The 16424-nt window shown below is 44.5% G+C and overlaps 1 protein-coding gene across 1 annotated transcript in view; it reads left to right on the forward strand.

Moving 5' to 3' along the window:
* The first annotated feature begins 257 nt into the window (after window positions 1-257).
* Window positions 258-16424, forward strand: part of LOC124774959 (inward rectifier potassium channel 4-like) — a 675359-nt gene continuing 659192 nt past the window's right edge. Inside the window, exon 1 of the mRNA XM_047249682.1 lies at window positions 258-343. Within this exon, the coding sequence (XP_047105638.1) occupies window positions 285-343 (59 nt within the window). The 5' untranslated portion in view covers window positions 258-284. The remainder of the gene's footprint in view (window positions 344-16424) is intronic.

Below are 16424 nucleotides of genomic sequence, written 5' to 3' on the forward strand. Positions count from 1 at the left end.
TGTGAGAACGCAACGAAAAGGCGCCTTCCTTCCTCGACACCACTCGCGGCAATGCGGACCATAACAAGTGCGGAAAGATGAAGAGATGGGCGTCAGAAAAAGACGGACGATCGCGTCAGACTGTGGAGAAACTGATGACAAGGGCTGTCCAGATGGGGCGGTGCGGGAATGGAGCCGTCAGTCAGCTGCGACCCCTGGCGATAAGGCGGCCGAGGTCGGACGGAGCGCCGGCTTATCTCCGCAGCGGCGGCCGGCGGTCAGTGTGGGCTCCAGAGAAGCGCGCCATGCAGAGGTTTCTGGCGCCAGTGAGCACGCGCCGCTGGCGGATCCTGCTGTCGCCCAGGTAACCTGCCGGCTTATTCCAACACGTGCTCCGCCTCGCTATACGCGCAAGGCCGCGCAGCTTCAATAATCTCACGAATCCAGAGACGCCATTTTATATTTCGGAATTACGTAAGTACACTGTTAGTTCCTTATGAGGCGATTGCCGCTTACGCGATGAAGCAGCTTGTTGTGTTTCTGATACGTGACGCCAACCTCAAGACTGTGTGTCACCGATGCTCAATCGCGGACACTTGCCAATACACTGATGGGCCAAAACATTATGACCACCTGCTTAATAGCTTGTTTTCCCGGCTTTGAAACGAAATCCATGGCTGATTCTGCGTATCAGGAATCCGAGAGTTTGCTGGTAGGCTTTGGAGGCATTACATGTCTACGCACAGGTCATGTAATTCGCGTAAATATGGTGTCACTCATTTGCGTACCCGGTGATGGCGATCGATAGTGACCCAGATGTTTGCCATAGGATTTATATCAGGCGAATTTGGTTGCCGAGATATCAACGTGAGTCTAGTATAATGCGCCTCAAACCACTGTAGCAATGTTCTGGCTCCGAGATACGGACAGTTGTACTGCTGGAAGATAACTTCGCTGTCGCGGACGACATTAAGCATGAAGGGATGCAGGTGGTTGGTTTGCAGCTGTCAGTAGTAGCAGCAGTAGTAGTAGTAGTAGTAGAAGGGTTTCTTGGGCGCACGACAGCAAGGTCTTCAGCGCCCGTTCAGTAACATAGGGAGACGGGTGTCAAGAAAAATCCCAGAACAGGAATATAAAACGGAACATAAAACACGGGTAACATTCGTTGATAAATATGTGCTCATCCACACCGAAGCGTGGGATGAAGCAGGGTGTCAACAGTAAAACATGGACAACACAGGAAGAAAATGATAGAGGGAGCTAAAACAATGTAGCAGATAGAAGTGGCTGGCTGACCACAAAGAAAAAAGGGGAGGAGCAGCCACTCTGCAATACAGTAAAACATCCAGCCTAAAAGTTGAGGCCAGAGTCCAGACACGTCACAAAACTTAAAAACCCTAGACACACACGACTCATCATTAGCTAAAACAGAAGGCAGATCCCCATCAACTTGTGCTTCTGCCCGTGCATCACGGTATAAAATGCAGTCTATTAAAATGTGCCGGACAGAGATGTGCACACCACAAGCATCACAAAACGGAGGATCCTCCCGCCGTAATAAAAAGCTATGTGTGAGAGGACAGTGCCCGATCCGAAGACGTGTGAGGGCCACCTCTTCCCGCCTGAGCAACCGGCAGGAGGAACGCCACGGCCGAGTGGTTGACTTTACCGACCGCAGTTTATTGGCCGTCACCGCCAGCCATTCGTCCTCCCACAACTCCATGCACTTCCTGTGGAGTGCAGCAATGACCGACTGCAAGGGGATAGGACACTGGACCACATCCTGCTCTCTGCTGGCCTCCTTGGCAGCCCGATCGGCCTGTTCATTGCCCCATATGCCGACATGACCAGGCACCCAGCAGAAGGATACCTCTTTACCCCACCGTTGGAGCAAGTACAGCTGGTCATATATCAGCTGGACCATCTCCTCAGTCGGGTATAGGTTCTGCAGTGATTGTAAGGCACTAAGAGAATCGGAGCAGAGAAGAAATCGATCGCCCCGAACACGATACATCAGCTCCAGTGCCTTCAGGATCGCGTGGAGCTCCGCTGCGAAAACGGTATATTCAGCAGGGAGGCGAATCCGGGTAACATGATCAGGGAACACCACAGCTGTCAGTGTATCTTCGATTACTAACACAGGTGCCTTACAAGCGCAGGAGAATACAGCTCTCACCAGCCTGCGTCTGAGGCCTGCTATACGTTTCAAGCTGCCGTTCGCCTCGATGACGGCGTTTGTGGAAACGACCGTCAACCTAGTGTAGCAAAAACGTGAGATACCGAAGAGTCGCCACGCTTCCATTAATCGACGGTCGAATCCCGAGCACGATTGCGGCCGAGCGGTTCTAGGCGCTTCAGTCCGGAACCGCGCTGCTGCTACGTACGATTGCAGGTTCGAATCCTGCCTCGGGCATGGATGTGTGTGATGTCCTTACGGTAGTTAGGTTTAAGTAGTTCTACGTTCTAGGGGACTGATGACCTCAGATGTTAAGTCCCATAGTGCTCAGAGCCATTTCGAATCCCGATGGTCATGTACCGACTGCAGTCGTAATCGACGATGTCGCTGGGTCAACATGTGACCACATAGGGGTGGTCTCCTATGGAGCTCCATGTTCAACAACGTGCAATGAACAGTGTGCTCCCAAACACTTGTACGTGCACCAGAATTGTGCTCTCTCGGCAGAGGTGCCACGGATCACCATCTATCATACTTTACAGAGCAGACAAACTTCCTAACCCCACGTTCTGTGAAATGGCGTGGTCGTCCAACCATTTACCACCTAGTGATAGTTTCACTGTCCTTCTACCTCTTTCCGTAGATGCTCACTACAGTAGCACGTGAAAATTCAACCAGTTTCGCCGTTTACGAGATACTCGTTCACAGGCTCGGTTTAATAATAGTCTTCCCTTCGTCAATGTCGCTTGTCTCAATGGATTTCCACATTTGCTGCCCATATCTTCGGTAGGGTGATCCTCCGTCCGTTTCTGATCCGCTTACATACACTACTGGCCATTAAAATTGCTACACCACGAAGATGACGTGCTACAGACGCGAAATTTAACCGACGGGAAGAACATGCTGTGATATGCAAATGATTAGCTTTTCAGAGCATTCACACAAGGTTGGCGCCGGTGGCGACACCTACAACGTACTGACATGAGGAAAGTTTCCAACCGATTTCTCATACGGAAACAGCAGTTGACCGGCGTTACCTAGTGAAACGTTGTTGTGATGCCTCGTGTAAGGAGGAGAAACGCGTATCATCACGTTTCCAGCTTTGATAAAGGTAGGATTGTAGCCCATCGCGATTGCGGTTTATCGTATCGCGACATTGTTGCTCGCGTTGGTCGAGATCCAATGACTGTTAGCAAAATATGGAATCGGTGGGTTCAGGAGGGTAATACGGAACGCCGTGCTGGATCTCAACGGCCTCGTATCACTAGCCGTCGAGATGACAGGCATCCTATCCGCATGTCTGTAACGGATCGTGCAGCCACGTCTCGATCCCTGAGTCAACAGATGGAGACGTTTGAAAGACAAGAACCATCTGCACGAACAGTTCGACGACGTTTGCAGCAGCATGGACTATCAGCTCGGAGACCATGGTTGCGGTTACCCTTGACGCTGCATGACAGACAGGAGCGCCCGCGATGTTGTACTCCACGACGAGCCTGGGTGCACGAATGGCAAAACGTCATTTTTTCGGATGAATACACGTGCTGTTTACAGCATCCTGATAGTCGCATCCGTGTTTGGTGGCATCGTGGTGAACGCACATTGGAAGCGTGTATTCGTCATCGCCATACTGGCGTATCACCCGGCGTGATGGTATGGGGTGCCACTGGTTACACGTTTCTGTCACCTCTTGTTCGCACTGACGGCACTCTGAATAGTGGACGCGACATTTCAGATGTGTTACGACCCGTGGCCCTACCCTTCATTCGATCTCTGCGAAACCCTACATTTCAGGAGGATAATGCACGACCTCGTTTTGCAGGTCCTGTACGGGCCTTTCTGGATACAGAAAATGTTCGACTGCAGGCCAGCACGTTCTCCAGATCTCTCACCAATTGGAAACGTCTGGTCAATGGTGGCCGAGCAACTGGCTCGTCACAATACCTCTTCCACTACTGTTGATGAACTGTGGTATCGTGTTGAAGCTGCATGGGCAGCTGTACATGTACACGGCATCCAAGCTCTGTATCAACACCGTTATTATGGCCAGAGGTGGTTGTTCTGGGTACTGACTTGTCAGGATCTGTGAACCCAAATTGCGTGAAAATGTAATCACATGTCAGTTCTGGTATAATATATTTGTCCAATGAATATTCGTTTATCATCTGCATTTCTTCTTGGTATAGCAATTTTATTGGCCAGTAGTGGAGTATTGTTACTGCGCCACGTTCCCGCAAGGCCACCAGGCTGCATCCAACGTTTCGGTCGGCGGTGGTTATGATGTTTTGGCTTATAAGGTACACCTTGTCATGTTGACTAGCTCAATTAGCGATGCACTGCCCACTAAATACAGCTGCACTGCCCACTAAATACAGCTGCCAAGATGGAACATGACATACAGTTGTTAATGGTAACAGCCTTTCCGCGTTAAACTTTACAATGTAGAAGCGACAGGAAGCTAGGCGCTTTCGATGAGCACGATGCTCAACCTGCTCAGGTCTTACTTACTGTGTAACATGACTACTATAGCAGAGTCGGCGATAGAAGTGATCTAGTAGCGTTGTTGGCAGCTTTCAACTGCGAAGCGTAAACGGCTGCAGGTGAAAGCGACGGTCGTCTATAGAGCTGCGCCAACACTGACCCGTTGCTATAGATACGTATACAAAATCGCGTTACGTGATTGTTTGAGATGGACGCATGAAGGATCCGCGTCAAGCCTACTGCAACTGTAGGGAATCTTCTTTCGTCGACACTACTATGGCACCACATCCTTTTGTCGTCTACGTTCACTAAAAAATCGTTACTTCATACCACGTGTTCTTTGCTTCAAAGAATGAGACGTCGAAGTGTTAATCATGCGTTTATGATTGACCTTATCACCTCTCATATATTAATGCAACCTTATTATCTACACGCCGGCCGCAGTGACCGAGCGGTTCTACGCGCTTCATTCTGGAACCGCGCGACCGCTACGGTTGCAGATTCGAATACTGTCTCGGGCATGGATGTGTGTGATGTCCTTTGGTTAGTTAGGTTTAAGTAGTTCTTAGTTCTATGGGACTGAGGACCTCAGATGTTAAGTCCCATAGTGCTCAGAGCCATTTGAAGCATTTTGATTATCTACACACTTGAAGGAAACACCGATGTCCTCGCTCCTCCGAATTACCAAATTTACATACCCACAGTGGTTATGGCGAATGATCTTTTTGAAATTACTCGTAAGTCGTATGCAGCTGCGGCCTACTTTTGACGTCTGTTACGTGATTGTCTTTATTGATAATGTATGTGCAGGGTGGACATAATTAAACTTTCGCTATTGGAGCCAGTGTAGACGGATCATTATTTACCTTATGGGTATCCAGCTTCATGGGAATGATGTTCAGACTGTACTTTGCAGGAATTGGATCGGTAGTAGTGATAATTCCATGACTTGTCTTTCGGCGCTGGTAATGGTACGGCGACGGAGGGTTGAAGCACAAGCATCTGTGTGCATTACAGCTGCAGACACTCAAGATGGATCTGGACAAGGTGAGCAGGGCTTCACTCGTAAAGCTGTTTTACCAAACCAAGAGCAATAGCGCTGGTGCTCTAAGTGAATATCGACGCATTAAAGGAATACGGAGAGATACTTTCTCCGCATCAGGGTTGAATAACGTGATTCAGACATTCGAAGTAACTGGCGATTTGAAAATTGACCCTGGGAGAAGCCGACAGCCCACTGCGCCACAAATTGTTGAGAAAGTTACTCTTGCCACGGCTGAGAATGCAGGAAGCAGTGTGCCAACTTCAAGCAGTGCATGAGGCATGTCACGACAGCTGAACATTGCATGTACCACCGTTCGAAAAGTGCTGCGAACAATTGTGAGACGGTCTCTCTAGTGCCGCTCCAGTCTGTCGGGGATGCAGGTGGTCGTCACACTGAGCAGTGTTTGTAACCTGGAACGTAAACATGGTACGCAATTAACAAATGTTACCCCCTCATTTGGGAATTAAAATGGGCTTATTTCATCTGTTTACTCTTTGTTTCTCTTCCGCATGTCCTTAAAAATGTTACATCATGTTTTATTGTCCTACGATCACTCGTCTTTCACGGGGGCTCTCTGAAGTTGCGAAAAGTTAATTCCAAGTATGTAGCTTACAGCTAGCTTTCCGTCAAGTTGTTTTTACACAGCTGCATAGGAATACCCTCTGCGTTTCCAAATTGTTTCTCGCTTGCTGTTCACATGCATATTTAATTGAAATCCTGTAATTACCCCTCACAGTGTTCAGAAAGAAAGGAAGGTGAGTTTGAAGTCCCGCCGTCATTGGAAATGGACAGCGGCGCCCAAGATGAGACCTGTTGTTTGTAGGACTGTAAACTGGCTCCCGTCCGCAGTGGAATGCTACACGTACACCCTGGGTAACGCTACATGAGCCAGAACGAACAGGCAGCCAGTACAGGTATTGGATTCCCTGGCTACAGACATGCAGACAAATCAAATCAAAAAGCTTTAAAAATGGATCTTTTCAGGACCAACTGATTAAAAGACTTGACCCTTCAATCCGAAAGACAAATCAAAACAAAAAGCTTTAAAAATGGATCTTTTCAGGATCAACTGATTAAAAGACTTGACCCTTCAATCCGAATATGCCATTTAAACATAGAAGGTATTAGCCGAGCTAAAATCGAGTACTTATCTAAACTGCTTGTGGATAATGATACTGACGTAGTTCTAATCAGGAAACACCTGCTCCAACTATGGAAGACCTGCTTAAAAGAGGTAGGATCCATGGCTTTGATCTTATGGGTGCTATATATCACAGTGTGCCTGGTGTTGCCACCTGTCTAGGAGTAGCATTACCGGCCCTCGATGTATCGAAAAAATTACAGATATTTCGACGGAAAAAATATCGATTTACCGGCCCAAAAGATATTTTCAATGTCAATAAACTTCACCAACAGCCGTATATTTCGAGATATTTTATTGTATTCCGAAAGCAAACAGTTTCGGCATTTCATTTTGCCATCTTCAGGCCCCATACGCCTTTATCGAAATAAACGAACATGTCGTATAGTGCGATAAATCACTGGATATCGTGAATTCCAATCATTATACAACTGCTTCATACGAAGACGTCACAGCAACTGAGGGCTCAGTTGCTGTCACGTCTTCGTCCGTCGTTCGGTTTCACCACGTAACGGATTTGTGCGGAACACTTCGTGTCGGCTTCCCTGCTTTCCATTTCTGGAATTGCCAGCGACCTAGCAGTTGTGGTGTCAGAACTGCGTGGTGAAGTTAAACGTTGCAGGTTCTGTTGGTAGCGCCGAGCGCCCATTGCGTCAGCATTTCCCCTTACGCGTCTCCGCCTAGCACAAAGACCAATCTTGTCATTAAGATTTTTGTTCATCATTTTCAGCAACTGTTTTTGAAGAATGGCGAAGTGAGGAAATAACACATTAGCTACGTTAAAAATTACTTTTTAACGCAACTGGTGTGCTATTTCTTCACATTCGGATGGTTCAAATGGCTCTGAGCACTATGGGACTTAACATCTGAGGTCATCAGTCGCCTATAACTTGAAACTAATTAAACCTAACTAACCAAAGGACATTACACACATCCATGCCTGAGGCAGGATTCGAACCTGCGACCGTAGCAGTCGCGCGGTTCCGGACCGAAGCGCCTAGGACCGACTCACATCGGATGTCTCGATATTACGTTAATACCGCCACACCGCCCCACTCCAGTGTAATTGGACTTCTTTGTGCCATCTATACTTGCTTAACACAGTCAAAGATAAAGACTGGACGTGATGAAACCTCAAAAAGTAGTAACACTACTTCATACGATGTAAGTAAAATAATGTTTAATTGCAATTTCAAAATAACTTCAAATATTTATCGAAAAATGCGAAAAAAATTTAATATAAATTAAAAATATCGGCATTCGATACTGTCATTTCGATATCGATAAATCGGTGAGATGAGATACTGCCGAAATATAGACGTCTTGTGGCAGAAGTATCGATATTTATCAACAGCCCTACTTTTCTGATTTCCAGCGGCATCCGACAAGGTGCCGCACGGTCTTCCTGTGAATAAAGTACAAACTTGCCGAGTATCGGACTAGATTTTCCACTGGATTCGTAGTTTACTAGCAGTCAGAACTCAACGGGAGGAAATCGACAAATAGTTTGAGAAGTACCTGAAGGCGTTTTACACGGGTACCACTGTTTGCGAAGTATATTAGTTACGCAGTGGATAACGTCGAAGGTTCCGTGGAACTGTCACGGATAATTTTATTCTTTATACGAAGGTTTAGACTTTAGAAAACTGGCGAAATGGAGGGAGACCTGCGGAGGAACGAAGAACGTTGCGGAGACTGACAGTTGATCTTCCATGTAGATAAATGTCGGCGTTTTGTACATAAATGGGTGACTTGATCAAATACTGTTCGATTATACTAACAGCAACAGGCGGTTGGAAACAGTAATAATCATAAAATACCTAGGAGTAACTTTGCGGTATGGTCTAACGTGGATTAACAACGTCGAGCTGTTTGTAGAACATAATTCATCCACGAAAGAAATGGCTTGCAAAAGACTCATTCGACCGAGTCGAATGTTGCTTATGAGTTTGAGGTTGGGTTATTTGAAGACACGGAGGAGATGTTATGACAATCGGCGCGTTTCGTCGTGATATGTTTCCCATAAGCGCGAGATCGTTACGGTGATGGTCAAAAAACTGCAGTGGCTGTCACGGCGGGAGAGGTTTTACACATGACGGATGGGTTTAAAATCCGAGAGCGTGCGTTCCAAGAAAGAGTCGAGCAACATATTACTTCTAAAAAGTCTTGTGAAATGACGACACGAGGAAATAAGAGAAACTAGAGTGCAAACGGAGGTTTTCGTTAGAGTCGTTCCCGCGTAGCATTTGCAAGTGCAACAGGAAAACGAGGAAATGCTGGTGGAACCAGAATTCCGTTCACCACACACCGCAAGGTGGCTTCCAGAGTATGGATGTAGACGTACAACGCCGTCGAAATCCTTTTGCAATCTCCCGTTCTGGCCACTATCGAGTTAGTTGCCTTGAAAACACTAAAGTCGATTTTTTAGTAGTAACCTCATCCAGTCCAAACATCTGCTCTGTTTCTAATGACCTCGTTATCGGCAGGACGATAACCCCTTCCTTCCTTCCTTTCGTTAAGAGCAGCAGGCGTCAGCACGCTCTTCTGACCAACTCTAACCTGCATAATACTGACCCCGAGGCAGATTCTCATACTCGTTCCTACGGAGGCTGTCCACTGTTTCTCTTACACTTGTGAGTAGCAGACACCCAGCTACCGAATTTTCTTTCCCTTTGTACAGCAAAGCCTGGCATTTACCTTATTTCTAGTTTCGATTATTTTCGGCTGTACAGCAAAGTTTGCCATTTACCTTATTTCTGATTATGATTCTGTACGTTTTTGTTCTGTTTTGTAATTTCCTGTGTAAGATGTATCGGTGATTATAGGATCCTTTTCAGTTAAAGTTCATAGATCACGCTTGAAAGGCGTAGAATTATTGTACGAAACACATGATAATGCTTGATTTATAAAACGCCAAGGAATCGTAAAGCTAAGACGAAGCAAGTATAGTATCCAATCTCATCTGCTATGTTTTTCGGCCTCCCGAAATTTTCTAAATTTTTTCCTAAATTTTTATAATGACAGTATGGTAGTGTACCTAATAGTAATATTTAAGTTCATAAATAAGCTTAGTCCCATTGAATTTCATTGCTCATTAGATACTGCTTGCTAATGTCGATGTAGTGATCTAATTAATTAACTAAGAATCTTTGTTAATTATGAAATATTGGAAAGGTTAATATAGTACGACGTTACATATTTAGATAGCGGTAGGAAACATATTTCGGCATATTAAAGCCTATCATTTGAAGGTACATTTCTCGAACTTTTCCTAAGGTATCTAAAATTGTCTGAAACTAATTATCTTCCGAATCAGTTACCATTAAAACTTGAGACCATTGCTAATTTCAGTCAGAAATTATGCCAAAATTACATTTAGATTCTGGACATGGGCACTATAAGTTCGTTGATATATTTTTAATGTTCCATTTGATGTGCAAGATTTCTTAATTAACTCACTAATTAGAAAGTTCAATATTTTGAGTGTTATATAATATTTTATGTAAGATGGCTGCCGTCAGTAATGAATAGTGTGAAACATTGTTCATAAGCGAAACTGTATATAGGCGTAGCACATATGAGATCACGCAGTCTGCGGCTGAGGATAAAGTGAGCAACACCTATGTCTCTTGTCGTGAGAAATGTGCCATTGTACGATAACTAACGTTCTGAAATATTCTCATAGGTTGCGTACTGTTCATTTTCTTCATTCGTGGGTTTAATCTGTGACTTCTCTGACAGTAATTACTAATTAATTCCGAGTGAGAACTTATTAGAGAAACACAGTGATTATTTACTCGTACGAATAGTGAGTGGTTAGCAGGGCAGTGTTGACGGACATACTGATTTTTTTGTTGCAATGTCTTGTTTCAAGTTCCTTGAATGTGTATTTTCGCCACATGTGAATCGCTTCGATCCACTGGATTGTTGTGTGATTACTGCACTAGGACAATTTAATAGACTATGAACTCATTTAGTAGGTAAAATTCTGCTTTCCTTTGATTCGAACTATATGTCAGACCCGAAACTGGCCGTATGTGTGAATAATTTCCACCAAGAGTATAATTAAAGTGTAGAAAATCTATTTCTGGTGTCGAAAACATTATTGCTATAGATTGTTAATAGACTTAACATCTTTCAGCCAGTTTTGGAGCCAGCGTAGCTACCGAGAAAAACAGAAGAGGATTGGAGAAGAAAGCAGGCTTGGCCCAAAGCGAAGGCTGATATGTACACTACACTATCGTATTTGTCATGCTCCTGCTAGAAGCGTGGGGCACATCACACTCTAACCACTAAAAGGGCCCCTAATATCAGGAGTTCTATAATTTAAGGCGTATTCGAATCACCATTAAACATTCCCTTTTACTCATATATGATTATTGGCCGGAATTTAAAGTCGATTTTTCTTACTAGAGTAGCTCATTGTACGGCGTAAGTTTTCCTTAGTTGTTGACGAATTTTCCAGGATATATGTGATGGTTCATGAAATTCTTTTGTTCTTGACATTTCACCCAAAGCTACTGTGGACTTTCTCATTGGTGCTCCTGGTTTCGCTGTGTCAGTCGGCACGACTCAGCGAAACCAGAAGAACGGCTGAATGTATCCAGCTTAGCTCTGGATGAAACGCCAGGAACAAAGAAGTTTCATGGAACACGACCACACAATCCTAAAAATTTCCTAGCGAGTGAATCAACCAGTCATGAAAGTCTTCATCGTAGGCTCTCTTATTTGACGCAACTAGGGCGGCTTGCGTTTCATAAGTTTTAAATGTAACTGTCTAGCACTCTTAACTGTGATAGTGCTTTTAAGCGTAGTGTCGTGTTTGAATTATTGAGGTGGTCACAACAGGTTTAAAATCAGCTACCGATCGACACATACAGTCCATTTTTATTAGTATTATACTTCGGGCCACTGAATAGATATTTCAAAGAAGCCACTGTAAAAAGAATTGTGCCACAAGTTGAAATTATTTTGTTGAACATTACCAAAGTTTAGATTACTACAAATACTCATATACTACCTGGGAAAACTTGTAATTTCCAACTCGCCTTCTTGGTAAAGGTATTTGGACAGCAATTTTTTCCATTTCATTCTTTCAGTTTTGCTTCGTAAGTGAGATGTGTAAATGAGCGAGTAAATACGCATAAGAAAATTTAAATTGCAGTGTAGTTCCAAACACGGCCGATTGTGGGCGAAGTATGCGTGAACCCGACAACTCGTCACTGTTCAGGTGATTCCTGGCAGTTATAGTATCCAGTCCAAATCAAAGGCGTACATTAATCATTCGTTTATTCGTCGGTTCACCGTAAGCGAAAACTTTACACATAAAGGGAACTTCTCTCTTCACACGCTAAAGAATATGATTAGCAGCAAAGAACAGTGTCCTACTTTACGTAAATAATTCGAGTAAGCAATTTTGAACAGGTAAATAAACCATTAATAATACTACGTCGTTGCGGGAACATGTACTTTTTGATCACACAAATTTTTGGTTAACACACTTCCGAGCATTTCTCTGTACATAAAACTGCAATAACACAACAACAATGAAGGTACTAAGTATATGTGATCACACATTCGCAGCTCCTTCAAATGCAATTATATTAGACAAATTACTCAAAAACAGTCTAAAATTATGCCTCACTACAAAGAATGATATTTCTAGAAGCCAGGAGTCTACTTAAAATTGAATTTACTCATCAATGCCAAATAAAATTTGAAAATGTATTACATGTCGTAACTGTACAATTAAGCAAAAATTTCTTTTCAACATTAAATAGTAGTTTTAGTACAGTATGTTACAAATGCGTTTCTATCAGAACACCGAGCTTCAGAATAAGGATACGAAAAAGGAATCTATCCCAGACGGCATGAAATAGGACAATCGTCTTCCGTAGTCATATTTGAAATACCACAAACGATACTATTCTAAAACTCTAACAACACATACTGACCACTAAACTAAATGGTACTTTACCCGAAGGCGACAAGACGCTGCGAATATCCAGAAGCGGTTGTTTATGCCGTCCACATAGTCTCTTTCCAACTATGACTCTCACTGAGCACTTTCGACTGGCATTTAGCTCTTCTTTCCGGTAAAACCTTTGTTATAGCATCAAGCGAGGTTAGCGTGTCATCTTCCATACTTTCCCTCCAAATGATAGCAATACGGTAGCAGTTCATACTCGCTCAATGCACGCTAGCTTCTTTCCGTGTGTGTGTTGGGTTGGTGTGTGCACAATTTGCGACTCCTGCCTTTCCATTTCACATCTTCACGTCTCCTTACTACAGAAGTACTTTCCCCTGGTTTTCCAATTTCCTATCTACCTCTCACCTTTATATGGATACCTCATCTCCCTCTAATTAATGCAAAACCGTGTAATATATCCATATCGTCTTTAATGTTCATTATAAGATTTCACCTAGGCAGTCATGTACAGACCATAATTTTAAAAATTCTGAAAAAATATTGACTTATATGTGAAGTGTGTACGTGACACTGAGCTGTAGTACTACATGTTGCACAGGGCAGGTGACTCTGGTGGTAACGGCTTTTCCTGAATCAAGGTACTCGCAGTGCGGTCTTGGCGCAGTGTGACGTGAAAAAAATCAGTGCCTGTAACATACGTGATACGGGCGTCCCGTGAGCACCGAAGATCTAGCCTCAATCAAATACGATGAAACCGTGTATCTTTCCTATCATACATTTGACTGTCACGCCGATGACTAGTATTTGGTCAGGATTCACAACAGCCACGTGATGCGCCAAACTGTTCCAGTACTTTTGGAAACAGAAACGCTCTTTCCACATTACTCTTGTTGTAACGCCCAATCACGGATTGTAGGTGTAACTACAGGTATGGAATCAAACAGGGATGCAGTATCATACGGTGCGTCCCGCCAGAGTTTCTTTCCAAGCAACATTCGTGAACGGAAAAGGAATGGTGTAAATGAATTCGATACAGTTTGGAGCCTTTGCTAAACACCGTACAGTTTCTTGCTGAATGCAGATGTAGATTATCTGTTGATTATCTCTGCATGCTGCTACGTCTCCTCCAGCTAGCAAGTAAACTCTGCCTGTATGCCCATTAAAATATATTTTGTTGCAGTCATTTTAACCGGCCACTTCCGCGTTGCTTACTACTACAGGTTGGCGCACGAAATGTGTTACCATTTTGTTTTTGAGTAAAAAATTTATTGTCAGTACAATCTGAAAGGAACATATACTACAATAAAGAGCCGTCCATGGAGATTTGTTCTAACTGAGCACATACTCAATATGTCCACCACTTCATTTCCTAACTTCCTTCAAACGAACGCCGGCCGAAGTGGCCGTGCGGTTAAAAGGCGCTGCAGTCTGGAACCGCAAGACCGCTACGGTCGCAGGTTCGAATCCTGCCTCGGGCGTGGATGTTTGTGATGTCCTTAGGTTAGTTAGGTTTAACTAGTTCTAAGTTCTAGGGGACTAATGACCTCAGCAGTTGAGTCCCATAGTGCTCAGAGCCATTTGAACCATTTTGAACCTTCAAACGAACACTGAAGTTAGTGATTACCCAACGGCACATGTCTTCCGTAATTTCACTGCAAGCTTGAAAAATAAATCTTCTGAGCTCCATTAAATCACGTGGACGTTTCGGTAAAATTTTTTCCTTTAGGTAACCCCAAAGAAAAAAGTCACATGGATTGAGGTCTGGACTATTGTGGGGGTGGGGGGGGGGGGGCAATTTTGTCCGTCATTGAAGCGACCTGGAAACCTGAGTGAAATGATGCGCATGTCGAAATGCTCGTGTAAAAACTCCAACACAGTGTTTGCAGTACGTGGCCTTGCTCCATCTTGTAAGAACCACTGCATGTTAAAGGGCAAGGCAGTAGCAAGAACCTGTTGAATGAATCTATTGCGAAGCATGCTCCAATAGCGCTCGCTGTTCACAGTTTCTTCAAAGAAAAAGGGTCCAATAAGTCCGTGACTGGAAATTGCTGCCCACGCTGTAATCCTCGGAGCATAATGTTGTCGTTCATGAAGCGCTTGTGGGTTTTCAGTGGCCCAAAAGCGTACATTTTGTTTGTTAACCACACCGTCTAAATGAAAATGCACCTCGTCTGAAAACCAAACGTTGTTGAGAGTTTCTTCCCTATCTTCCGACCACTGAGCAAACAGTAGTCTCTGTCGCTTGTGTTCTTCAGTGAGCTTCCGTGCACAGGTCATCTTGTATGGGTACATATGGAGGTCGTTTTTAAGAATGCGTTGAACGGAGCGTCTGGATATTCCCAGTTGCACTGCTGCCTTTCTAGACGATTTGCCGGGACTTCTCGGCACAGCAACTCGTACCGCTTCAATATTCTCCTGCGAACAAACAGGCTTACGCCGAGGTTGCTTCGCTTCCAATACTGTTCCTTCCTGTACAAATTTTACGTACAGCCTGTGGATGGTCTTCTTGCAAGGGACCCATCGTGTGTTAAACTGTTGTCGAAAACCCCTCTGAGTCACAACAAGGCCTTTCGTTTCATGAAAAACTAACACAATTGCCGATCGTTGCCGTGTCGTCAGTCTTCCATTGTCAGCCATTGCTGCTTACTAGTCTCCTAGCGGCAGTATCGGGAATCGCACGTCATCTCGTAACTCATTTGTTTTTCCAAGCTCTGCTGGTACTGCTGCAGAGATCCCAGCGGGATATCTAATGTACGTCGTAAATTGTGAAAGAAACAATTGGTAACACATTTCGTGCGCCACCCTGTATACACCGATTATTTTGTGTGTGTCTGGTGGTGTGTGTGTGTGTGTGTGTGTGTGTGTGTGTGTGTGTGCGCGTGTGTGTCTGCAAGCGGAAACAGAGGACCTGATAGTGTAGCGAAGTACTGTTAGTTATGTGTTGTGTCCTACACTGTGGTGCAGGTTATATAGATACAGACGTTGCACTAGGTTTAGGAAGTAACCGAATTGGAAAAACACGTACAAAATTAAGAAAAACAACTAATTATCAAGGCACTTAAATGTCTCGTGACGTAAGCAATGGAATTCATCGTGGCAGCACAGAAATACTTAGTTACCATTCACTTAGTGAGCGAGACACTGGCCTGCCGTATTTCTCTCGCCTGCATTAAGTCACACCCTAAGCACGTACGGTGCATCTGGCTCATGCGCTCGGAAAAGCGGAGGCGGAAGTGCGTGACTTAAACTAATATCCAAGGAGAGTGTGTGAGCGGTTACATCAAAGAGGGGCCACGTTGCGTGTTACGCACTTGCACTTGATGCAGACGATGTTGGCAATGTTACGTCCGCTTCATACATCAAAGCGTCGCACCGCTTCCAGGGTTGGCCACCTCACCCCGCTTCAAATTTATCGTTGTTGTATCTGGCCGCTAATGATACAGCGAGCCTAAGAAAAATGTTCGGTGGGTCGCTGAAAATAGCAGCTACTTATTTTGCGACGTTTGTGTTGGCAGACTGTGCGAGAGAAGGCGCAGTAAGAGAAAGAAATTAGCGGCTTTTTTCCTCCTTCTTCCTATATTTGGACCACTGACCCTGCAGCTTAGTCACATCGTCTTCCAGGGCCAAACAGATAATCAGAGCATAACGTATGAACGTTTCTCCACTTCCTGCC

This window comes from Schistocerca piceifrons, chromosome 2 (assembly GCF_021461385.2).
Source record: "Schistocerca piceifrons isolate TAMUIC-IGC-003096 chromosome 2, iqSchPice1.1, whole genome shotgun sequence".
Lineage (NCBI taxonomy): Eukaryota > Metazoa > Arthropoda > Insecta > Orthoptera > Acrididae > Schistocerca > Schistocerca piceifrons.